The sequence below is a fragment of the Ceratotherium simum genome, chromosome 18 (genome assembly GCF_057802395.1).
Source record: "Ceratotherium simum simum isolate JZ-2026a chromosome 18, ASM5780239v1, whole genome shotgun sequence".
Classification (NCBI taxonomy): domain Eukaryota; kingdom Metazoa; phylum Chordata; class Mammalia; order Perissodactyla; family Rhinocerotidae; genus Ceratotherium; species Ceratotherium simum.
The window spans coordinates 56971292-56996689 of record NC_141917.1 but is presented as its reverse complement, the minus strand read 5'-3'; the positions used below and the strand labels follow the sequence as shown (position 1 = coordinate 56996689).

Sequence of the window (25398 nt, the reverse complement as noted above, 5' to 3'; positions counted from 1 at the left end):
AACAGGAGCAGGAGCCCAGATGGCTCCTCACAAACGGAGGCCTCGGCCTCTTACCTCTGGGGCCTTCGGCCAGGGCTTTAATGGGTCTGAGCCTCAGTTTTGTCTTATATAAAATGGGACCAAAACCAGTATCTAACCCTATGCTATCTCAAGAATCAGCGGAGATGGTGCCTGGGAAGGGCGTATCCTGAAGAAGGGCTTTGTGCCGCCAGCCCGTGGCTTAGCGGATAAGTGTGCGTGCTCAGCTACTGGCGTCCCGGTTCCGGATCCCGGGTGTGCACGGACGCACCGCTTGTCTGGCCATGCTGGCGCAGCGTCCCACATACAGCAACTAGAAGGATGTGCAACTATGACATGCAACTGTCTACTGGGGCTTTGGGGAGAAAAAGGGAAGAAAAAAAAGAGGATTGGCAATAGATGTCAGCTCAGGGCTGGTCTTCCTCAGCAAAAAGAGGATTGGCATGGATGTTAGCTCAGGGCTGATCTTCCTCAAAAAAAAAAAAAAAAGGGCTTGGCAAAGGAGCCTCCTGCAAGGCCACGTTGGGGTCTTTGTGGCCGGGAAAGGAGGGGGATTAGGGAAGGTCGGGGACCAATGGTGATGAACTCGAGGGAAGAAGCCATCTGGGCTGAGGACGCCAGGCCGAGGAATGGGGCTTCATCCCAGGGCAATGGGGAGCCAGGGCTGGTGTGTGAGCGTCGTAGGAAGGGTATCACAGCTGCGCGTGGCAAGCTCTGCCGGGAACCTGTAGAGGGATGGCTGGTGGATTAGAGTGAAGAGGACGGGTTGAGAGCACCGCCTTCAGTCCTGAGACACAAAGACGTTGGTAGTAACTTTTGTTCCCTTCCACAGAAAAGCCCCTTCTCTCTCCGGCCCCGCCCCCGCGGAATCCCGGGCTCGCGCTTGCGCGCAGGCAGCAGGGAATCCCCAGCTCCGAAGCAGCGCGCGGGAGGGGGCGTGAGACGGGAGTTCCTTGCGCTCCTAGTCCTCCACGCGCGCGTTGCCAAGACGACCTCGCGGGACCGCGGGGGACCCCCCGAGCGCGCACTGCGCCTGCGCCTGCGCCGGGGTGCTCTCTTCCCGCGCCAAGGCTGTCCCGTCGCGCGCGAGCCAGGCAGAGAACGCCGCGCTCAGCGCGCGTGCGTCGACTCCCGCCCTGTGAGCCGGGGAATCCTCACCCGCCGCAGGGCGCACTGGGGGCGGAGCGGGGAAACCGGCTCAAACCCGGGTGGGGTTCGCTGAGGAGGTGGCGGGGGTGGGAGCGAGAGCCGGGTCTTTTCGAGCTTCCCGCTCCGGCCCTCGCCGTCGCCTTGGCAACCCAGCGCGCGGGCCGCAGTGCGGGAGTGGCGCGGGCCTCGGGGAAGCCGGGCCGCTCTGCACCTTGCGTGGGGCTCCGCGCCTGCGGCCGGGGTTCCCCCTCGAGGGCCCCGGGGATCGGCTGGGGAGGGTGTGGAGAGGCGAGGAGACGGTCGGCGCCGAGGGAGCCTCCAAGCACGGGGAGAGGGCTGTGGGGGAGGGGAGAATGGGGAGAGAAGAGGAGGAGGGGTGGGTGCCGGAGAAGGTGGGGGAAACGCGAAGGGTCGGGATGATAGGGAGAGGGGGACAACAAAGGAAGAGAGGGGAAACTTGGGGAGCAGCCAAGGGACACGGACAATGTGACGGAGACAAAGAAGCCCATGAAGGGGACACTGCGGGTGTGGGGGTGACGGGAGGGGAGGCTGGGGAGAGGGCAGGCACCTTCAGGACCCCTCCTTCCGCAGTTTGGGCTGGAGAGGGAGGGAGTTTGCTGCCCCAGAAGATCGCGGGCTAGAGTTTCCGGATTTAGAAAAGAAAAAAGACACCGAGTTGAAGTGGACTTTCAGATAAACAAGGAGTAATTTTTAGAAGTATGTCCCATTCCGTGCCCTGCCTTTTGTCTGGCAGTCCTCATCTTGGTTGCCTACCCCCACACCGCCTGTTCCTTGAGCCTTTCTGAAAGCCGTGGGGACCTCGCCGGATGATGCCTTTGTCTCCCACCTCCCTGGTGCCCACAGCCTTGCGCGCCGCGTGCCTCCTATGCTATCTCCCCTCCCCCTGGCCTTGAACACCAGCCTGAGGGCGAGTCCTGGCCAGGCAGTGAAGTGCGCAAAAGCGCGGCACCCGCTTACGCCTCCAGGGCCCTTCTCTCTCCCATAACCCTCCCACCCCACCCAAACTCTCCACCATGGGCATGGCCCTGCTGAGGTGACATGTCCCTGCCTGTCCCAGCCGCCATCGCCTCCTTCAGGGCTCTCTCTAAGCCTGCTACCCGGGGAACCCCCACCCGCCGGGCTCCCCCTCAATCTCTGGGCACGTGAGCATATAGTAGGTGCTCGACGAAACCTCGGAGGGGGATTTTGTGGACGCAAGCATTGGGGAGGGTTTGATTTCTCAGCATGAGAGCTGCGTTTTCCCTCCCATGGGGGCACATACCCTCTCTAGGCCTTCGTACCCTCCAACAGAGCGATTTTCCTTTTATCTTCTCCTTTGGTTTCAAAACGTGTAAGATAATAAAATATTATGGAAAAGCTAATAACAGAGGAAGGTCAGCCTCCAGGGCCTTTCTCTCTCTTCACTTCTCGTCTTTGCATTTCATACTTTTTTGCCATCTGAACACTCCAACAGTCACGCCTTGGGCCTGGCGTCTGCTTAAGAGGCCAGGAACTCGGGCCCAGCGATCATTTTCCCCAGCGGCATGTTATTCTGGAAATGGCTATGCGGTCCCCCGGGGCGGGGGCGGGGGGGGCATGTGGGTGCACCTTGTGTTTAGTTCTGATGTCCTTGGTAATGCCCCTGCAGAAGCAGGTCCTGGATCTTTTGTGCCATGTCCTAGGGGTGCTTTCCAGGGCGCTAGCTGGGCAGAGGGTGGTGCTGTCCCGTTATTTGGAGCTGGCTAACTCCTGGGGTGGTGCTGGGTCAGAGCTGGCCTCTCCTCTCATCAGCCAGGCCGGGGTTGCACGGGCCCCACATTCCCCTGCGGGAGGCAGAAGGTGAACAAGTGAACAGACCACACCAGGGACTGAGGGCAGCAAGGATAGTAAACTAGAGTGACATGCCCAGAGAAGAGTGAAGTGCCCAGAGAAGGGATGACTCTAGGCAAGAGGTGACATTGGACCAAGCTCTGAAAGACAGTAGGGGGTGAGGAGACCCAGGGAAGGGCGATCCTGGCAGAAGGAACAGCAGATGCAAAGGCTATGAGGCTGGACCGCTTAGGGCAGACGCTGGGGGTGGCCAGAGTGTGGTGCGCAGTCTAGGGAGACAGTGGAAGGGCTGGGACAACGCTGGAGTGGAAGTCAGATGGCGCGGGACTTTGGGGGGTCGGGGGGAGGGAGTCAGGGTCCTCCTGTTGGTGCAAGGAGGAGGGTGCTGGTTATGCGGGGCAGGGATGTGACGAGTCATATGAGTGAGGATGGAATTCTGTGGCTGCGTCAGGAAGAGACTGTGCGGAGACAATGGGGACAAGACGAGCTGTGGGACTGGGAGGGGTGTTCTGGGGGCTCGATAGGGCAATTGTGGGGTTCAAGGGGCAAGGAACCGCCCCCACCATGCGCCACCTTGTCACCGCTGGCTCCCGACTCTCCCTCGCTGTGTCCGACCTAGGCACGGGCCTCAGCCTCCCCCCACGGGCGCGGAGTCAACCCCATGGAGGTGCTGGGTGGCGCCCCTCTGTCGGATCCCCGCGGTTCCCGCAGCCCTCCTGCTGTCAGCTCTCAGCCTCCATAACACAGACCCCGGAGGCCCCCCGCCCCTTTGTTCTTTTCCTCCACGCACGGTCCCGGTCACGCTGGCGGCTCTCTCTGAGCGCGTCTCGCACACACAAGGAGGGGGATGCGCTCCCAGTGGTCCCCCACCCCGCCCCCGCGGTCCGCGTCCCCCAGCCCTGCCCGCGCCGCGGAATTCCGGCCTCGGGACCCCGCCCGGGGAGCGCATACCTTTCACGAGATGCTCTCGGCGGGGAGTGGGGGGGATTTGTAGGGGGAGGGCTATTTTTAGAATGGATGGAAGAAAAGAGGGGAAAAAGACAACAACAAAAGAGGATGGAGGCTCGTAGAAGCCTTCTGGCTCCCAAGAGGACACCCCCCTCACCCCCGGCCAAGACAGAAGGTGGGTGGGGGTTCAGAGACGGGGCGGGCGGGGCGGCGGAGGCAGGGGCGGGGAGGGAGAACACGGTGGTCTGGGAAGGCGTCACGCTTCCCGCAGTGGAGGGGGAGCAGAACAGCAAAATGCAGCCGGCAGCCCCACAGGCTCCCGAAAACCGCAGGGACCCCCAGGGGTGGGCGCTGTGCAGTCGCTGGAGGGAAACCGAGGCTCAGAAGGCGGCCTGGGCAGGGCCAAGGTCACGGCAGGGGCCGAGCCGCGGGCTTCCCCCTCCTCATCCCCTGGAGACCCAGCCCCCGGGAACAGCATTGTTCTGATTTGGTAGAATGACCTTCCCAGTCCCGCCGCCCAGGCCTCTGCCATTCACGTTCAGCGGGGTCCCCAAGTCGTGCAGGGAGACGGGGGACGTCACAGCCCAACCCTGACATAGAGGAGTTTTCTGTGGTTTGTTTTCTGGCCACCCCGGGGTCCCCCTCCCTCACTGGGACCTTCCAGCCTGGGCAACGTCACCAGCTGCCCGAAGCCTCCGGGTTCCCCCTGGACCCCCCAGGCCCCAGAGCACGCTCAGGGGCGCGGGGGCTTAATTGCCTTCCTCTCTCTCCCCGGCTGCGCTCCTTCCCCGAACACCGGAGCGAGGCCCCCAGAGTCACGGGCGCTGGGCCCCGGCCAGGGGCTCCCCCTCTGGGTCTCAGTTTCCCCATCTGTGAAATGAGAGCCGGGGGCCGGCGGCTGCAGAGGGGCCTCCGAGCCTTTTGAGCTTTCCCGGAAATTTGCAGGCGCGCCCCTGGGGGAGGGGCTTGCGCGAGACCCGGAGGGGGATTCCCTCCACCCTCGGCGAGCGGCGGCGCGGGGCGGGGGGCGCGGCGGCGCGGCCGCGGGGCGGGGCCCAGGGCGCGGGCGGGGGGCAGCGCCGCGGCGGCGTGCACCCCCTCCGGCCCGGCTCGCACGCCCCGGCCCGGCGGTGCGCTTGGCTTGGCGCTCGGGCCGGCGCGGGCCCCGCCGCTGCGGCCGTCTCGGCCGGTGAGTGGGCAGGGGGGTGGGTCGCGGGGCGCAGGACCCCGCGGGGCTCCCCTTCCCCTTGGTGGGCGTATGTCGGGCAGGGTGTGCCGGTCTCGGGGGATTCAAAGGGGGAGCTGCGGAAGGGAGGGAAACCCCCTCCATTTCTCCCCCCAACGCCAAGCCCCGGCTCAGCTCCAGAACCGCCTCCCCCTCGGAAGGCTCTCGCGCTCCCGAAATTTGGGATGTGCAGACATCCCCTAACCGAGGTGAAGGTGGGGACTTGGAAACACTCCCGCGCCATCCTCAGTGGGGGGGGGGGGACTGGCCCCGTTGCCCCCTCCCCTTCTCCCCCGCCTGTCTCTCTCTATGTGTGGCGGGGATTCCCGGGCTGGCCCCGCTGCAGAGTGGAAGGGAACCCCCCACCTGCCAGCCTACTGTGCGTTGAAGCTCATGCTCTGCTCTCTTCCCTAAGCTTCTCCCCCACCGCCAACCCCCCAGTGACGGGGAGATGGGCCGAGGCCCAGAGAGGGTTAAAACTTAGCCAAGGTCACCCAGCAGGGCAGGGCAGAACTGGGTTTGTCGTGGACTCACTAACCCCAGAATCCAGCTGGTGGTGTCAGGCCTGGGTTTACCGGTGAGGGTGGGGTGTGAGGGGCCTGTCTGGGGGCCCCACAACGGGGGACGGGGGTTCCTTACTCTCCCCAAGTCTCTCCACCCTGCTGGAGGCCGAGGCATGACTGAGTGGAGAAGCCCCTGCCTGGGTCCCTCCTCCGGGCTCCCAGGGCCCTCCGCTTCCCCTAGTGCCCCCTCCCACAGCCTCCTCAGGCTGCCCAAGACCTCGAAGGAAATGGGGGGAGGACTTCCAGAATAATCTGCACTCTGACGCACTGGCATGCTGGGTGACCTTGGACAATTGCCCTGCCCTCCCAGGGCCATAGTCAACTCCGAGGTCCCCCTGGCTGGAACAGGTGGCCATTGGCCCCACCCCAGACCCCTGTGGAAAGAAAGGGCAGCTGGGAGGTTCCCAGCTGGCAGTGTTTCTCTTTCTAGCCCTCCCCACCATGGGGCTACGCTCTGCTTCCTTCTGCCCCCTCCTCCAGGGCAGCCCCTGGGTACTGTGTGCTTGTAGGGGGATTCTGGAAAGAGCCTGTGTAGCCGGCGTGAATGCCATGAGGGACCTCAGACCCCAGGGCAGCTGCAGAGGGGGAGGATTTGGGGGTGGCCAAGAAGATAGCTGGTGCAGCCAGGGATTCCAGGGGTCCTCACGCCAGCTCCCCCCCTCACCGCCCAGGTCTCCCCATGGTGAGGGAATTGGTGGGAACATGGGGGAGGAGGACAGGGAACAGCATGGGGAAAGGCAGACAGAGCCTTTAGTGTGCAGTGTCTGGTGGAAGGAGGTGGGCCTCCAGGGAAGGGGCCTGGCATGGGAGAAGATGTCAGCCGGGGCTCACCGAGGGCCCTGAGGGAGAAAACAGGGCCCACTGGGCAGACAGCGCCACTCATCTTACGTTTCCTTAAAACTCGCAAGGTTACCCAGCTCGTGGGAGCACAGATCTGCTCTGCAGACCATTGCAGTCTGTGGGCTGTCCGCACCCCCCGCCAGGGCCCTGCCTCCACCCCACACCCCACGTCTGGTCCTTACAGGTCGAGGGGGAAACAAAGGTGGCCGCAGCCCCCGCCGGCCACGTGGTGACCCAGCAGGACTGAGGGACAGGCTCTTTGGTGGAGACTCGTCTGGGAGACCCTTGCACCCCAGGGTGAGTGAATCTCAGACTTGCATCACCCTTGGGGGTGTGGGTGGCCCAGGGGTTGGATAGAAAAATTGGTGACTTAAAAAAGTGCCAACGTTTGAAATAACGCTAACAATATAGTACTAATAATAATAACGACTCTGCTTTCTAGAGCCCCCTCAGAGTCACTGTCCACTTTCTCTCGTCACCGGTGGTGGGGAACCTGCTCAGAGAGGCTGCGTGACCCTCCCGGTGTCACATAGCCAGAAGGGGGCAGTTGAACCAAGTGGAAGGGCCCTGACCCCCCCAGTTTCCACCACCCAGTTCCCTGCTCCACCCAGTCAGGAGCAGCCCTTAGGGACTAGCTCCTTTGCTCCGTCTTCTCCTGTGAACATTGACTGACATTCTGGGGTCGGCAGGAGCTGCCGATGAAAGTGTGGAGAGGACAGAGGCGCCAGTCCCAGACGTGTGGGGTCATTTAGTCCATCGACAAACACCAAGCAGTTACTATGTGCCAGGCCCTGAGCTGGGCACTGGGGACGCAGTGGGTGCTGAGGTGGGCCCAGGTCAGCTCTTGTGATATGTGGGGGAGGACAAGAAAACATGGTGACGTATTAGAGAATAACCGGGGTGGGGGCAAGGGGGAGGCTTCCATAGGTGGGCAGAGGGGCCTCTCCAGGGAGGTGACCATCAGCTGAGACCTGAAGGAGGAGGAGGAGCTGGCCAAGCAAGAGTTGGGAGAATAGCATACCAGGCAGAGGGAACAGCATGTGCAAAGGTCCTGAGGCAGAAAGGAGATTGGCACGTTTGAGGAACAGTGAAGAGGCTGGTGTGGCTGGAACAGAATGAGCAAGGTGGAGAGAGGAGCAAGATGAAGGCAGGGAGCTCTGCAGGCAGGGGCTGAGGTAACGGAGTAGACTGCAGACCAATGAGGAGCCATGGAGGGTATATGAGCAGGGGAGAAACACGGTCTGATTTATGATTTTCACAAGCTCCTCTGGTTGCCGTGGAGAGCTGGGCTTGTCAGGGCAGGAATAGAAGTGGCAGAAGGCCATAAGGGAGGCTGAGGAAGCATCTGGGTAGAGTCAGCTGGGCCAGGACCAGAGTGGGGGCCTCGGGGATGGAGAGAAGTGGGCAGATTCTGGAATTGAGCTGGGCATGGAGGATGGACTGTGTGTGGCCCGGTTTCTGCCTGATGCTGACGAAGGAAGGAGTCATTGTGCCAGGGGAAATCTGGGAAGGCATCCTGGAGGAGGTGTTCTTGCTCTTTGAGCTGGGTCTGGAAGGGCACGTAGGAGTTCGCTGGTGGCCAGCTGGAGCTGTACCTGGGATCTAACTGTACCATGCCATGAGGGCCACGGGGAGCCACTGAGCACTTGGAGTTAGGAGCAACATGATCAGATTTAAGCAAGGAAAGATCCCTCCGGGGAGCCTGGCAGAAACTGGAGTGGAGTCAGAGAGGCCGGAAGGCGCTTCTGAATTGGTCCAGGCCGTGGTCAGAACAGCAGCCACTCGGAGCATCCAGTGAGCGCTTGCTGTGTGCCTGGCACATTTGAGGGGGATTAGCTCCCTGGCCCTTCCCCCTGCCCTCAGGGGCCCTCACTGCCCTGCTGAGGAGATGATGCTCAGAGAGGGACAGCCCCTTGTCCATGGCCACTGTAGGAGTGTCCTGGGGCTGTGGTCACAAATGACCACAGCCTGGGGGACTTAAACCAGGGGACTGTATTCTCTCGCAGCTCTGGAGGCCAGCAGGCTAAATCTGGATGCGGGCCGGGCCACGCTCCCTCCGGAGGCCCCAGGGGAGGGCCCTTCCTGCCTCTTCAATCGCTGGGGGCTCCTGGTGTCCCTTAGCTTGTGGCTGCATCACTCCAGTCTCTGCCCCTGCCTTCCCATGGCCTGTGTGTGTCTGTGTCCTCAGCTGGCCTTCTTATGAGGACGCCTGTCATCGCGTTAGGTCCCACCCTGATCCAACATGACCTTTTTTAATACAACTACATCTGCAAAGACCCTGTTTCCAGATAAAGTCGCATTCTGAGGTCCTGAGTGGACATGAGTTCTGGAGGGATGCTGTTCAAACCAGCATCGCCATGCTGTGCTTCAGAGTGAAGCCTCTGCCCCCAGGGCCTGTGCAGAGGCAAGGGCTGCAGGGGTGGGCAGGGAGGGGCAGCCTGGAGGGAATCCAGGGCCAAGGATGGGCAGGCCTGGGGTCCAGGATGTGGGGCTCACCGGCAAGGAAGAGTTAGTCTGGAGCCTTCCAGCCTGAACATGAGGAGGGAGGGGACGCTGGTGTCTGGGGCAGGGAGGCCACTGCCAGCAGAAAGGACAGGACAGCCCCAGGTGGGTCCCCTGTGGGTTTGGCAGCAGCTCCAGGACCCCAGCTGCACTGTGGGGACTCCGTGCTTATGACAGAGTCAATTCCCTGGCTGCTTGTCACCCCCAGGCTTCCACCTCCTCCAGAGCAGGGACAGAGGGCTCGGTGGCTGCCCATGGCGAGGACCAGGGGTGCCAGGTGCAGCCCTCCCCACCCCTCCCCGGCCTGTCTCCTCCGTGGGCTGTCTGCAAGGGCCGGGTGTACTTATTTACTGACTCAACATCTGATCTTGCTCGCTGTCGTGAAACATGACTTTGGGGAATTTTGTGTGTCTTCGTCATCACAGTATCCCCACCTCAGGGTACAAACATTGCATACAGGAGATGCTCAGTAAATGCTGAGAATGAAGGATGCTTCTCCGAGTCCCTGAATCCTGGAGGGGCCAGGAACAAGCCCCCTGAGATGCCTGCCCCAGCTCCCCTGGCCTCCTCTTCCTTCCTGCCCCAGCCTGTTCACCCACCCTAGGGGCTTACCCTCCATGAATTCCCTCTGCTCGGTTCTCCCGCACACAGCCCTGCGGGGAGACCCTGCCCACCTCTGTGACCCGCCCCACTGTTGGCCTGTTCACTCTAGCCACCGGTCTCCCTTCTCTTCCTCAAAAGCGCCCCCTCGGTCCCCCCTCGCTGCCCTTGCTGTGCCCTCCACCAGGTGCACCCTTTCCCCACCTCCTCCAGGGCCGGCTCCCTGGCCCCTTTCCAGCGTTGCCTCTTCTGAGAGGCCTCCCTTGACCACACTAGTGAAACCCTCCTCATCCCCGTTCCTGTCTTTCTCAGCTTCGTTGGATCTGTTTCCAATGCATTTGTGTGTCTGGGATTCTTACTGGTCCCTTATTGGAGAGGGTCAGTTCCCTCTTCTAGAAGTTCAGCTTCAAGAGGGCCAGGTTTGTATCTGTCCCAGACTCTGCGTCACAGCACCAGACTCAGAGAAGGGCTCGGTGGGTATGTGAATGAATGAACCAATGAATGGGTGAATGAGTGAGTGAACACCTTCCCCGCCCTGCCGTCCCCACAGTCACAGGAGACTCACGGGCCAGCCTCCTTCCAGGCAGCTGTCGGTGAGACCCAGGATGGGTCTGAGATTTCTGTGGATGCACAGCTGGAGGCTGGGGGAAGGGGGCCAGGCCGTTTCCCCTCAGGCCTCTGCCTCTGGCTCCTCCAGCTCCCGTGAGGTTCTCCCAGGTCGCCTGCAGCTGCCCTGACTTGCAGCCTAGCCCTCAAACTTTTGGAGGAGAGCGGCCACCGCTCCCCTGCCCAGTCTGCAAGACATGTCTGAGGTGCGAGTCCTGGGGGCTTCCCAACCCACAAGCTCATTTGCAGGCTCTTCTGGTCCCTTCCACCCTACCATGAGCTGAGAGAGACTCTGTCTGGAATGGAGACTCTGGCAGCCCCCACCCGGAGCCCACCTCTGTCCACGCCTGACCCCCATCGACACTGCCAGCCGTGTCTCAGAGGGGTGAGGTTCAGGCAGGCCACGGGGCAGACTTGGGCAGGAGGGGGTTGGTCACCAGGTCGACCATCCTAAGTTAAACCCCTTGGAGGGGGTCCCTGATCCCTCAGTGCGGGGGAACCCAAAGGGGAAAGAGGGATCTTTCCAGAGAGAGAAGGTGGGTGCAGAGCCTGGGCAGGGCAGGAGGCCTGGAGGGGTCTCTGGGGGCTGTGGCCAATGCTTTTGTGAATTTCGGGACACTTACATGTTGGGCTTGAATTCAGAAAGTGTCAGATGCTGCAGGAACCCCACAGCAGCCTGTGCAGGCTGGGGTCAGCCCATGGGCACAATGTGAATGCTTCTCGTGGGGCAGGGACCTGGATGTGGGGCCAGGGATGGGGGCGGGTTGTGCAGGCTCCGGCCATCAGGGGCTGGGGCAGTGAATGCGGTGCGGGGATGTATGCCAGATCCCAAGGGAGACGTGGGTGGCTCCATCACATTGTGCTTTAGAGAGAGCCCCCAGCAGCCCAGGCAGGGGAACAGCAAGTGCAACACCTGGAGGGTGAACGGGCTGCAGGGAGCCTGGGGAGGCCTGGTGGGGGCTGGCGAGTGGATGCGGGTGCAGGAGGGATGGCAGCTGCTCCTGCGTGCCTAGGAACACATCCCTTCAGGGTCACCACAGCCCAATTCCTGGTGCCCCTGTGGATGCAGCGGGGCGTGGATGGTCCCCAGGCCTTCACTTGCCAACCGCCACAGCCCTGGGCACTGTCACTGTGGCCAGGCCTTCCTCAGGGTGTCCCCAGCAGGCTGGGATGAAGAACAGGCTCTTGAGAGGACAGAACTGGAGCCCCATCTGCCAACCCCGGGCCGTCACCTGGCCCTGCTTAGCCTCACCACTGCCACTGGCTCACAGGACCACCCCTGCTCACTCACTCACTCCTTCTGTCCAGCTATTTTCTGGATGCTGCAGAGGAAACAAAACATCAGCTGCCCTCAGGCAGTGACGAGCAATCAGATGTTCCTGACCGGTCCAAAGCTCAGAGCTAGGAAGAAAACAGATGGGGGGCTGGGAGACAGATGAGGGGAGCTGCTGCCCCCGGGAGCCCCCAGGCTGGGGCCCACAGAGCCAGACGCAGTCACCCCCAGGCGGGTGGGGGTGTGGGGGACCACAGGGTGAGGCCGAGCTAGTGAGGCTGCCTGGGGAAGGAGGAAGAAAGGACTCCCCACTGCCCAGTCCCCAAGGCTCCTTGCAGCCGCCATTAACGTTGAATGAATGTCACCCAAGGCCACCCTCAGTGCTAGGGGAAAAGGGCACACAGTCCCCATTTTGGAGACCCCTAAAGTAGCTCCCGCTGTCCTGCCATCCTGCAGTTGGTTTGGGGGGTTAGGACTGGGGGAGGCTGAGTCCCAAGGAAGGTGGCCTTGAACCCATCTCCCGAGCAGGCACCACTGAACCCCTAGAAGCCCCCACCCCTGGCTTCTAGGCACCCCCTACTTGGCAACATCCTGCTTCCCCACCCCAAGGCTCCCCCATACGGAGGAAACGTCTGAGCAGGTCATTTCAGGAGGGAAGTGTCCAGTCGTTTTGCAAAGTTGTCCCCTCAGCAAGTGCGCGTGGAACCATCAGCCCCCAGGCGCGCAAAGATTGAGGGGTGGCTGGAGTTGGGGACCCAATTTTGGGAAAGGGGTGGCTAGGAGGTCCCGAGGGCTGTCGCGGGACGGGAGTTGCCGCTTCGCTAAGGTCCCCTCCATCGCGCGGGGCAGGAGAGCGAGTTTGAGGACCAGCCTTGCGCTGAGGGGGCGAACCGCGCACCCGGGAGCGAGGCATCTTTAAAGGTGGGCGGGGCTTGTGGGGTCGCCAGGGGCGGTGCCAACCCAGGCTCGGCCAATCGGCGGCGCCGCCCGCGTCGTGCCGCCCCCTCCTCTCCCGGCCCGGGCGGGCACTCGCCCCCCAGCCGGGCCCGTGCACAGGGCGGCGGGGGATGCGCCCGGCCCCGCCGCCCCCGGGCCCCGCGCCCGCCCGCTGCTGCCTGCCCCGGCCGCGGCCCGGGCCCCGGCTTCCGCCCAGGGGGCCGCGGTCGCGCGGGACCCTCTGCACTCCAGCGTCGTCCGCCCGCCCGAGCCGAGCCCCGCAGGTACGGGGTGGGATAGGCAGGGGCACCCGGGGAGGGAGGCACGTCCCGGAGGGAGACGCGGTTTGGGGCCGGGGTCAGGAGGGAAGGTTTCCGTGGGGTCTGGAACCCAGGCGACGTGGGGAGTGGGGGATGTGTGTCTGTGCACTGCCTGAGTGAGTGAAGATTCACGAACTCCCCTGGGTTTGATTTGGGGGTGGGCAGAGCAGTGAGTCCCTAGACTCCATAGATACGGCGGCGCGGCGGAGGGGACTCTCCAGAGAGGGGAGCTCTCGGGGTGGAGGCAGTGACCCAGGACTGACTTGGGAATGGGAGGGACCAGACCCTCACTACTGGTCCCTAGATCCAGCAGTTAGGGGCGCCCGGGCAGGGGTCGAGGAGCCGGGCCCTCAGCCCTCCTTGGACAGAGGTCGGGGTACCCAGCGCAGGGCACTGCACCCGCTGTTCTGGAGGGCGGGGCCGCAGATGTGAGTGCTGGAGGCTGGGGGCCGAGCCGGAGATGCTGATGAAGATGGATGGGAGTGGAGGGGCTGTGGAGGCCCCTGTGAGAAGGGCAGGGCAGGCTAATCGCACCCTGCTGGCTGCTGGCAAGTTGCTGTTGGGTGGTACGCCTGAGGGGATCGGGCAGTCAGCCAGCGCCTTGCTGCACCCCTCCAGGGCAGCCCATGGGATCCTGGTCCCCCTGCAGAGGTAGGGCCCAGAGAGTGCTGGGGGAGGGGTATGTTGGGGTCCTTCCCCACCCTCCTCAGGAACACATGACCCACTTCTTGCCCACACATCCTGGAAGGTTCTGCAATGTGCTGCTCTGCTCGTGGTTCCTGGGAGCGGCAGGGTGGGCATTTCACCCCACGGGGGCTCTGCCTTGGAGACTGATGGGCAGGGGGCACCTTCTCCTGGTCCAGCTCTGAAGGACGGAGCGTGGCATCAGGCAGCAGCGTACTGGTGGCCAGGTGCTAAGCATTTTCCCTGTGAGACTTCATTCCATTCTGGCCACCAGCCCTACTGGGTGGGCACCAAGATGCCCCTTTATTGAAGAGGCAGCTGAGGAGGGGCAAAGACTTCATCCTGGCTGGGATGCCCCAGGGTCCCTCCCAGGCAGCCACTGCATCCAGCCCATTGTTTGTGAAAGGGCCTGTGGGGCCTGGTGGATTCTCTCACTTCCTGTTGGGTGGGAAAGGTCAGAGGAGCCAGCCACCCTGCTCCATGTCGCCTGCCCACCCTCCTCCGCTCCTCAGGAGTCCTCCTGGGTCCTCTCTGCTCTGCTTGGCCTACAAGGTTCCCGCACAATGTCTCCTGGCATGGAGTGAAAGGGGAGACTCTGCTCATCCCCCTGCCTCAGCCTTCAGGGAACGGAGGTCTCGTGCCCCCAGACACACAGAGAGTTTTGGGAATTCCAGAAACCCTCACAACCAAATGCAGCCCCTAGGTGTTCCTAACCTTCTAGGGGAACTCCTTGGTGAACCCAAGGGCCTTCACCCAGAAAAACACACTCTTTCGTGGACAGCCAGACCTTGGCTGGGGTTTCAGAGGGGCTCCTGGTTCTTTGGGAATCCCTGAGGGCCCAGGGACCCCAGCATTAGGCCCACGTTGCAGCGGGGGAGGAGAAGGTGGCCCTGGGAAGGGCTGGGGTCTCTTGTCCCCAGGGCCCTCTGGTCCCACTCAGCCTGTAGGAACAGTCTGCCCCTTTTTCCTCTGGGATCTCAGGCAGGCCAGTCAGTCTTTTCATTTCCTCTACAGTCGTGGGAGGGGTCAGGCGCTCATCACACCTGTACCCTGAGCTCTGTGGCCCCTCAAGGGCAGGGCCAGGCTGGCTCCCTTTCCAGATGGCAGCTCGTTGAGGCTGGGCAGATCTGGCACCCACTGCCCCAGACAGCACTAACTTGTTCTCTGCCCTTCCTGGCTGTGTGACCTTGGACAAGGTGCTGAACCTCTCTGAGCCTTGTGTCCCGTCTGTAAAATGGGAGCAGGAACGTCACCTGCCTCGCTGAGTGATAATAGGAATTAAATTCGATGATTCTGATGAAGAGCTCAGCCCCCAATCAGTGCAGGTACACGTTAACATGATGGGCACTGGGAAGGCCCTCCACTCCTCTGCCCTCCCAGAAGTCACCTGCTGCCTGTCCCCCCCCCCCACCTCCTTCCTGCCCAGGGCACCTTAGGACGCAGCTGCCAGGCCAGGAGGAGCATGGCAGACACTCAGCTGAATTTGGCCTGTGTGTCGGGTGGCTGAGTCACATCCCCAAATTGCATCTCCATCAGTGCATTTCGGAAGGTCGTTTGCAGTGCCCCCACCCCCTCCCAGTCCTGGCTGCCAGGCCACCCGCCTCTCCCGCCTGTGCCCCCGAGCCCTGGGCTGGGACCTTCTGCACCTTCAGGAGGGATGGTGGGAGGGGTGCCTGCAGGGGCTGGGCTGCTGCGAGTGTCCTGGTGGCAGGCAGAGGCTGAGCCCAGGGGTAGAGTGTTACCCAAGGATGGAGAGAGAGATCAGAGCCAAGGTCGGTGTTATAAACTGTGAAGTGCTGAGCCTGCGGGAGGCCTGGCCTTGTGAACTATGAAGTGTCAGGCCACAGGTGGCCATGGCCTGGATGATGTGATGGGTGGGAGTGGTGAGGGAGGGGACGGTCCTCAGACTCAGGAGGTCCCTCAGCTGTGGAAGCAGTGTTTCTGGTGCTCTTGCTGTGGGCTGGCACCAGTGTCTGGAGCCATGTAGTGAGTGGGACGGAGACTGTCTGGGGGCCCAGACAAGGGCACAGGTGGTCCTGCAGTGCGTGGGGCAGATGCCCTGGCCAATGCGGGCTGTGTCTTGCCCGGTAGCATGGCTCATCTCGGCGTGTCCTGGCGCGACACTCTCCGTGTCTGTCACCCCCAGAGCGCGGGTTCAGGGCCGGGAGGTGTCCTGTCTGTGCACACATCGCCCTCCCAAGTCTGGCACATGGGCCCCCCGTGCATGCTGGCCTGGCCCTTTCAAAGGGGATGACACTTGACCCACTGGCTGGCCCTGCCTGGTTTGTTAGGAGAAGCCCAGGAGGCAGCCCGGACCAGAATCTGCCCTGTGAGGAAGTGGTCCCTTCACAGCATGGTGCCTCGGTTTCCCCACCTGTAAAACTGGCCAGATCCCAGGACCTCCTTCTTTGGGGTAGTGTGAGGACTAAGGAGAAGCTCTGTGTGAAGGACAGAGCCTGGAACGAAGTGGATGTTCAGTCGGTGTCGGCCGGGGAGGCAGCGGGGGTGCATGTGAGGCTGAGACAGCAGGCTGGGGCGGGGGACGCCAAGCGGGGCAGGGGAGGGTCTGGCAACTCAGGATGCGGGAGACTGGACCCCAGGCAGCCTCATCATGGCCATGTCACTGTCATTGAGGTCCCTGCTCTTGCACGTGACGCCACATGACACTGCCCTGTGCAGGGGCAGAATCCAGGGATGTCAGGGTGATCAGTCAGTCTGCTCCTTGGAGCCTGGCAGGGAAACTGAGGCTGGCCCGAGGTCACAGGGCTACGCCGAGCGTGTCTCACGAGGCCCTGCAGAATTAGTTCTGGGACCCAAGAGTTAAATCCTGGATTGCCACGTTGGTCCTGGAATCTGTTCAGAGATCACGGCCCCTCCACCCAAGGCAGGAGGGAGCTGAGGGTCTTGTAGCCACAGCCTTGGTCCCCAGTGTTGCTGCAGCCATACCCTGCGTCTGCATAAGTCTGCTTAGGCCTTTGGACAACTCTCGTGGAGCACCCAGAGGCTCAGTACGGTGAGGTTCACTTGTCCAGGGGCCTGGAGCTCAGAAGGAGACAAACCTGGATTGGAACCGCCTCCCGCCTGCTGCACATGTACATGGCTTCTAGTCCTCCCAGGCAAACCTGCTGGCAGATTCCATCGCCATCTCAAGGCATTCAGAAGTGTTTACTGATGGTCAGCTCTCTGCCAGGCATTGTTCTAGGTACTTGGAGACACTGAAAGTCAGTGGGCAAAGGTCCAGTAGGAGGGTGTTCCAGGCAGAGGGCACAGCAGGTGCAAAGGCCCTGAGGCAGGACCAAGCTTGTTGGGATTGGTAATGGGGAGGTCAGTGTGGCTGGAAGAGTGACTCTGGGGAGAGTGAGAAGGATGAGGTGGGTGGGAGCCAGACCACAGAGCACCTTGTGGCCACGGTGAGGAGTTTGGTTTTTATGCAGCGGCGCTGGGGAGCCATGGGAGGGTTTTGAGCAGGGGAGGGACATAGGCTGACTTGGGTGTATCTGGGATGGCCAACCCACGTGTCAGCCACTCTGGATTCATGACCTCCTGAGCCTCAGAATGTTCTGGGGTGGTGGCAATGGTGCCTGGCCGGTTGGCGGGGCCCTGACGTCGCTGTGTCCCCTGTGCCCCTGCAGGTCAGCACAGGAGCCCAGCCTCTGAGCCATGCCGCGCCCCGGGCGGCCTGCAGCAAGCCCGACCCCGGCACCCACATAGTCATGAACAGCCACAGCCACAGCGGCTGCGGGGGGCGGCCACCGGGCAGTGGGCTGGGTGCCCTGGGCCGAGACCCTCTGGACCCCGAGGCCGGCCGCCCCCCGCAGCCCCCGCATGGCCCGGGCCTCCAGGTGGTGGTGGCCAAGAGCGAGCCGGCCCGGCCCTCTCCCGGCAGCCCCCGGGGGCAGCCCCAGGAGCAGGAGGAGGAGGAAGACGAGGAAGAGGATGAGGCGGGCCGGCGCAGGGGCTCGGGGAAGCCTGTGAGTGTGGGCCACCGCCTGGGCCACCGGCGGGTGCTCTTTGAGAAGCGGAAGCGCCTCAGCGACTACGCCCTCATCTTCGGCATGTTCGGTATTGTCGTCATGGTGACCGAGACGGAATTGTCTTGGGGCGTCTACACCAAGGTAGGCACCCAGGGAGGCCTAGGGGGCCCCTTGGGCTTGGGGTTGGGGACCACATCTGCCCCAGGAGAGGACGGTGGAGGATGCTGGGGAGGCTCTGGAGGTGGGGAGCGGTGCAGGGGGCTGCCGGGCCTCTCACTGTGCCCACTCCTGGGGGTAGCAGGCAGGCTGCAGATGGGGGCAGAAGGTTCCAGCCCATTCCTTCTGCCCTGTACCACGGGGCCACACCCTGGCTTAAGGTGGGGAGGGGGCTGCCCCCAGGACAGGCCTGGGCCAGAGAGTGGAGAAACAGCTTCCCCGCTTCAACAGTGGTCATGGCCCGGTTGTGAGCCTGGCCAGGGGTCCCCGAGTGTGTGTGAGGACGGAGACAGGGCAGGGCCATGTTAACCTCTAAACTGTGAAGTGCCAAGGCTGGATGAGGCCAGGCCTTATAAACTGTAAATGCTGGGACCACAGAAGGCCAGGCTTTATAAACTCTGAGGTGTTGTGCCTGCCTGAGGCCAGGCCTTATAAACTGTGAAGTGCTATGTCTGCCTGAGGCCAGGCCTTATAAACTGTAAGGTGCTGTGGCCCTTTGAGGCCAGGCTTTATAAACTGTAAAGTGCAGAGCCTGCCTTGCTGTCAGCCCAGGCCCAAGGAGTAAGGACAGGAGCGTTGCTTCTTGAGCAGAGCGCCCAGGTGGGGTCAAGTGGGCCGCCTGCCCCCCTCCTCCCACCGTCTGCTCTCTTTGCCCAGGAGTCCCTGTGCTCGTTTGCTCTCAAATGCCTCATCAGCCTCTCCACGGTCATCCTGCTGGGCCTGGTCGTCCTCTACCACGCCCGGGAGATCCAGGTCAGTGCCCAGCTGGGCCGGGCAGCCCCGTCCTGGGCCCCAGAGCTCTCCACACCAGCCACCAGGGACCCCAACCCCCTAAAACATAAAACGACGAGTAGACTCCTTATAGAAAAAAAAGACCTCCGTGAAGACCCTGTCTAGGTCACTCGAGATTTCCTTGGAACGCGTGTTTTAATTTTCACTGACGTTTGAGAGAGCAAGCGGCTGGTGCGGGAGTGGTGGTGAGTGGGGCTGGTCTGCTGGGCCGTTTCTGCAGCTCTGGGGTCCTCGGAGGTTTTGCCACGGGAAGCAGTGTGTGTAGCGCCAGGCCCCTTTTCCTCTTTGATTGAATGCCGAATTTGGAAAGATTTATTACATACCAAGGAGTTTGTTCTCTTGTTTCGAGGATTAATCAAAAGCAGGTTGGACTGAGGGAGAGCCAGCTCAGGGCGTGTGGGGCGGGTGTGCCCATGGAGGGCTGACGTCACTGGCCGGGGCTGGCACCAAGACCCAGGGATGCCGGAGGTCGACAGATCTGGCTTCTGACCTTTGGCCTCTGACTCCTGACCTCAAGGAGCCATGGTCTGGCGGGAGATGGGTGTAGGAAAATCCTGCCTGGCTCGCACTGTGTGCAGACATTCGTGGGGACACCCAGGGTCTGGTGCTCAGGGGGACCCTGGATGTGGTGGGGGCAGCAGAGAGGCAGTCGGTGACTCCTGGGCTGGAAGGAGGCAATTGTGAAGTTACAGGCACGGGGGACAACAGTCTGGTGGCTCCTCAAATGGTTAAACACGGAGTTACCACGTGACGCAGCAACTCACTCCTAGGGAGAGACCCAAGAGACGGCGCCCACGTCCACGCAGAGGCTGGTACACGGGTGTTCGTAGCAGCACTGGTCACAACCACCAAGAGGCGCAACAGCCAAGGTGTCCGTGAACTGCTGTCGAATCAGTGCAGTGTGGTCTGTCCACACGGTGGACTGTTGTTCAGCCAGAGAGGAGCGAAGGCTGAAGCTGTGGCGGGGCTGCCTTGACGAAGCGCCCCAACTGAGTGGCTTGCGGCGCAGACACGCTGTTGCGCGGAGCCCTCACGTGGCCTTTCCTCCGTGCCTTGTGTCTCTTCCTCTGCTTATGAGGACGCCAGTCCTGTTGGATCAGGGCCCCCCCTTACAACCTCATTTAACCTTAATCACCTCTTTAAAGGCCCTGCCTCCAAATACAGCCTCATTTGGGGGGTTAGGGCTTCCACACGGGGATTTTGAGGGTCACAGTTGAGTCCGTGACACTGCACCCTCTGGCCCGTCCCCACGTTCATGTCCTTCTCCCATGCAAGATGCAGTCACCTCATGCTGACAGCCCCAAAGCCGTCCCCATCCTGCCTCCACTCAAGTCCAGAGTCTCGTTTCGGTGTCATGTAAGGCAGATTTGGGTGAGACGGAGGCAAACTCCTCTCCACCTGTGAACCAGATGGGTCGTGTTCCTCCAAAATAAAGTGATGGGACAGGCCTGGGATGGACATTCCCATTCCAGAAGGGAGAGCTCCGCAGGAAGGAGGGAGGCGCGGGTCCTCAGCGAGTCTCAGAGCTGGCAGGGCACATTCTGTTGGATTGGAAGGCTCGAAGAGGGCCCTCTTTGGCTCGGGGCTCCCCTTCTGGGCCCTGGGTGGTGGCCTTTTGTGCTGCCTCCTTCACTAGCGTGGCGTTTTTGAGGTCTGTGCCCATCGTAGCACAGGTCAGGGCGGAGTACCAGCCCGGGGTGCTGGCCGCACTGTTGGTCCTTCGTCCGCTGAGGGACAGCTGGGTGGCTTCCACTTTGGCGATTATGAGCAGTGCTGCTGTGACTGTCGTGCACGAGGGTTTGTTCCGACTCCCACGTTTATTTCTCTTACCTACACGCCCGGGAGCAGGGTGGCAGCGTTGTTGGTAACTCTAAGTTTTGGGGAGTGCCCGTCACACGTTTGGTTTGAGTCGTGGCCAGCCCCGAGAGCTAGGGAGCGTCCCCTACAGGCCACGTTTGTCCTGGAGGCCGAGCCCACGGGTCGGCCGGGGTCTCGAGGGGGCCTGGGCATGTGTCCGAGACCCACGGCCATCCTCCGCAGCTGTTCATGGTGGACAACGGGGCGGACGACTGGCGCATCGCCATGACGTGTGAGCGCGTCCTCCTCATCTCGCTGGAGCTGGCTGTGTGCGCCATCCACCCGGTGCCCGGCCACTACCGCTTCACGTGGACCACGCGCCTGGCCTTCACGTACGCGCCGTCGGCGGCCGAGGCCGACGTGGACGTGCTGCTGTCCGTGCCCATGTTCCTGCGCCTCTACCTGCTGGGCCGCGTCATGCTGCTGCACAGCAAGATCTTCACAGACGCCTCCAGCCGCAGCATCGGCGCCCTCAACAAGATCACCTTCAACACGCGCTTTGTCATGAAGACGCTCATGACCATCTGCCCGGGCACCGTGCTGCTCGTCTTCAGCATCTCCTCCTGGATCATCGCCGCCTGGACCGTGCGGGTCTGTGAGAGGTGCGCCCCCCACCCCCACCGGGAGCCCCAAACCCAGGCCCCGTCACCTGACCCCCGACCCCAGTGACCCCATGCCCACCCACAACTTCAGTGACCCAGGCTCCCCCGGCCATCGCTTCCATCCCCTGACCCCCAGCCCCTGCGATAACCCCCTCCCTCTGTTCCTGGCCTCAGGGACGGTCCCTCACATGCAGCCCCTTCATCCTGGGGCTCCAGCTTTGTGTCCCCAGCCCACCCCGACCCACACCCCTCTGAGGGACCAGCCCTTTCCCCTCCCCCTGCCCCAGGGGGTCTTAGGCTTCTCCCCCCGCCCCTACTGCAGGCAGCTGACCCCTGACCTCCACCTCTGACCTCCGGCCCAGGGTGGTGGAGGCAGCAGGAACAGGGACCCCCCACCTGCCTGTCTCCCCCACAATTTAACCTGCTCTCCTTCTCCCCTCTGCCCACCCCGACGGACTGTAGGGAAAACATGTGAGTCCTCCCCTGGGCCGGCCGAGCTGTGTGCTGTGTGCGCAGAGCTGCCGTCCTGCCCGCCCGCCACCGCCAGGAATTTAAGATTAGCTGCTGCGAGGGGGAGGGGCCGCCAGGCTGCGGGGGTCAGGCCCAGGGCTGCAGCCTCGGGGTCCTTATCTCCCAGGTCGGGGGACAAAGGGCTCAGCTTGGGCGTCTCCTCCGAGAGTCCAGTGGGTCTAGGCTGAGTGACAACTGACCCAGCTGTGGGCACCCAGCACGGGGTTTGCCCTGAAGCGCCCTGGAAGGTGGCGGGTTGTCAGCCCAGTTTACAGATGAGGAAACTGAGGCTCTAGGGGCACAGGGGTTTTCCCAAGGGTCCGACTCCTGCTCGGCTTCAGAGACCCCAGGGGGTTCCTGGAGAGGGAGCGGCCCCACTGGGCCTCTTGGGGTGCCGGGTGCCTTGTCCTGGGGCACCTCCCCTGCCTTGTGCCTAGCTGGGGAAGGCCCTGGAGGGGTCTGTGGTGGCTGGTGCTGGGACTGGGTGTCCTGGGGGGTTCCCTGGGCTGGACCTGCCCCCCCCAGACCCTAGGCCTCACCCCTTCAAGCCCCACGTCCACGGCCCTTGCCTCGGCCTGACGTGAGGCTCATGGGGGGTGGGTGAGGGCCCAGCTCTTCCTGTCATAAGGCTTACCGTCCTGGGGTCACACGGGGTCTCCTTGGACCCCTGATACACCCCACACCAGTTCCCACAGCCCCTCCCCACCCCGTTGGGCAGGTCAGGATGGGGTCTAGGGAGTGGGAGAGAGGTGCCCTCGTCAGGCATCCCTGAGTCATTGCAGGGGTCCTGGTGAGGGGGCACGGGGCAGGGCCAGGGGGCAGCCAATCCTAAATTCCGAGCCCCGGCCACTGCTTGACGCCCCCTCGCCTGCCTCGCTCCCCCCGCCCCGCCTCCTGCATGCCCCCACTCCCAGGTCCTGGGTGGTCCTCCCACACCCTCCAGAGCTCCCGCCGGGCCTGGGGCTCCCCGCCAGCTGCTGGAGGCCCCTCTTCCTGCCTCCTGGGAGTGGGGTGCTGGTCTCCCAAGAGGTGGAGGCCTGGGCAATGTGGGGCTCAGGTGCCTGGGTGAAAGAGGGGGTTCAGTCCCTGTGCTCCTCAGCAAGCACCTGGAAGCCCAGGCTGGAGGGGCCTGGGGCGGTGTCCGACCCGCTGTGGGCGGGGACCCCAAACGTCAGACCTGCTGGGAAGGCCTGCATCTCTCCCGCTGTCTTTTGGTGTCTCCGTCTCCGTCCCCTCTCGAGCCTCTGACTCCAGCCCCGTCTGCCTGGAACAGCCCTGCTGCGGCCGGGGGACCCCCCCACTGTGCCACCTCAGTTGATCTCTAACCTTGCACCCCCACCCGGGGAGGTTTCCACCCATGGGGATCAGGTGGCCTGAGGCCTGGGATGGAGGGAGCCAGCGGGAAAGGGCTCCGGCCCCTCCGGGTTGCAGGGGCCCGTGCAGGTGGGAGAGGGCTGGAGCAGAGCCTCGGGGCCCAGACCCGGAGAGCCAGCCCTCCGGCCCAGCGGGGCTGACCACAGGCAGAGGCCGCTCATTTGTGTCGTGTGTGACCAGGACAAAATCACGTCCTTTGTGAGGCCTTGGGGTCTGTCCCCCTGGATACCAGAAGTTGAGCCCCAGGCCTTTCTCCGGGGCCAAGCGAGCTGCCCCTCCCTCCAGACCCAGAAGACCCTCAGGCCCAGAGTTGGGGGGACGGGGGCCACCCTCTGTACTTTGCCTTTCCTTCTTTTCCTGTGTCCCGGGGCATGACTCTCCAGCTTCCTGCCTCCCCGCATAGTCCTCCTCCCTCCTCTGGGCCTGCTAGCTGGGGAAGTTCTTCCTAATGTCTGACCTAAATCCTCATCTCCACTCCCTGCCGCTTCTGGTGCCCATGTCCACCCGTGTTGGCGTCTGTCTATGTGTCTGTCTTGGGGAGGGGACTGTGTGCACACACGTGGACACAGTGGATGCACCCTCACCTGGGTCTCTCTCTGCCCTGTAACCGGGGCTGGGGAGGCCAGGTGTCATGGGCAGCTGCTTGGGGGTTCGGTGAAGGGAGAGGGCTGGAAGGGATGCTGGGGAGGAGGGTGCGGGTGCTCCTGTCCCGTGGAGCCCTTAGGAGCATACGGGGCTGCCTGGGCCCTGATCCCCTCCCTCCCCGCAGTGGCGCCTCTGTCACTGTGACCCCTCAGAGGGATCAGCTCCCCGAGGTCGAGGCCCCCACGCAGCTGGGTGGACCCGGGGCCCTGGTGTCCTGGCGCTGCCCCAAGGGGTGTGATGAAGGCAGAGGGAGCAGCGTGGACTGACCGGGCCCTCCCGCTTCCCCAGGTACCACGACAGACAGGAAGTGACCAGCAACTTCCTGGGGGCCATGTGGCTCATCTCCATCACCTTCCTCTCCATCGGCTACGGTGACATGGTGCCCCACACCTACTGTGGGAAGGGCGTGTGCCTGCTCACCGGCATCATGGTAAGGGTGAGGGCCCTCGCACACCCCCCGCGATGGGGAGCTCTCCCCATGGCAAGCTGTACCAGGTCAGGCTTCCTCCTTGTGTCAGCCCGCCCCTCCACTGCCCTGCTCCTTCTCCCATGTGTTGTGGAATCCGCACCCGCAGGCATCTGGGGCTGTCTCCTCTCAGCTTTTTCAGCCCAGATGTGCAGCACCTGCTGTGCCTGCCAGGCCAGATCTGAACAGAGTGTCGCTGTCACCCCTCTATTCTCGGTCCACTTAATTCGCAGCCCTTGGGTCCAAAGTGAGGGCTTGGAGCTTCTGTGCCTGTTTCCCCGGTGGCAACCACGGCCTGCTTCCTCTGCTTGTTGTAAGGACTGAGTCCATTCATTTCTGTGAAATGCCCAGAACCGTGAATGCCCCGGACACCCCGTCAGCCTCCTTTGAGCCGTGCCTTCGCAACACGATTCCCCACCCTGGCCTGACTGTCGGGGTGTCCTGGGACCCTGCTGAGCCCCTATGATGTGACTTGGTGGGCCCAGGCAGTCCCCCAGCTCCCCCAAAGACTTCTTGAGTCCGTCTGTGGGTGTGGGCGACCTTTGACATCTGGTGCCTTCTCTTTTGCCTGATTCGATCATCAAGTTCCCTGCCCATCCCCACCTTCCAGAACCTTCTTTCTCTCCAGGCTTCTTTCATCTCCTCCACAAATGCTTTTCCGTGTTTTGGATTATGAGTTCGATGCATGGTGGGAACTCTCCCCACCCCCCAATTAATAACATGCAGATTTGTGAAAAATCAGTGAACACCGACGGGCGAAAGGATCCAGCCTGCTCCCTCCCCAGGGCCCAGGCCAGGCCGCTCCCCGGAGGGTGGCCTCTCCTCAGCACAAAGAGAAGCATTTGTTCTTGAAAAATGTGACACCTTCCCACCGATTCCTTCCTCCTGCAGAGTGCGGGGGCATCTTGCGGTGGCTCAGCCCTGCCCCCTTGGCTGCATGTAGACTGTCCCTGGTTGTCACTGTCTCCTGAAGCCGCGGCTCTGTCCCTTCTTCACCTCTAGTCTGCTCCTGTTTGGACGCAAGCTGGGGGTCCATGTCCTCTGGCTCCCCCGGGGCTCCCTTCTCAGGTCCAAACAGATAGGGCCCCTCTCTTAGATAAATGGCATCACGCATATTTACTTATGTGAATGCACAAGAGAGCGGAAGGGAAGAAACTAAAGATTGGGCAAACCCCCCAACACCCCTGCCCCCAGCAGAGGAACTTTACAAACGAACCAAGAGAAGCCTGCAGGTAAGACGAAGTCAAACCCAGAAAGCCCACAAGGAAACAGAAAAGCCGTGTTCCCTCCTCTGTGACTTGGCTCCTTCCGGAAAATTCTTCCATGTCTAGCCTGCAGCTCACTCCCTGCCCTCGGCTCCAGCACACACACCCGTGTTCACGCCGGGGTCCATGTCTAGCTCTTCTGTTAGCTTTCCTCCTCCATCCTTCCCAAGTGTGTACCCTCTTGGTCACTACCCCATGGACAC

At 62.5% G+C, this 25398-nt stretch overlaps 1 protein-coding gene across 11 annotated transcripts in view; it reads left to right on the top strand.

The window, feature by feature from the left end:
• Positions 1 to 6809: 6809 nt before the first annotated feature.
• Positions 6810 to 25398, top strand: part of KCNN1 (potassium calcium-activated channel subfamily N member 1) — a 29224-nt gene continuing 10635 nt past the window's right edge. For 6 of the 11 annotated variants that reach the window (XM_087443559.1, XM_087443558.1, XM_087443560.1 and 3 more), the window contains exons 1-5: positions 12716 to 12774; positions 17127 to 17609; positions 18342 to 18437; positions 20517 to 20935; positions 23753 to 23894. In XM_087443559.1, coding sequence (XP_087299685.1) covers positions 17208 to 17609; positions 18342 to 18437; positions 20517 to 20935; positions 23753 to 23894 — 1059 coding nt within the window. In that variant the 5' untranslated portion in view covers positions 12716 to 12774; positions 17127 to 17207. Of the gene's footprint in view, positions 6871 to 12641; positions 12775 to 16110; positions 16697 to 17126; positions 17610 to 18341; positions 18438 to 20516; positions 20936 to 23752; positions 23895 to 25398 lie in introns of those variants that run through there. The other 5 variants (XM_087443555.1, XM_087443563.1, XM_087443565.1 and 2 more) reach the window with 5 other exon arrangements.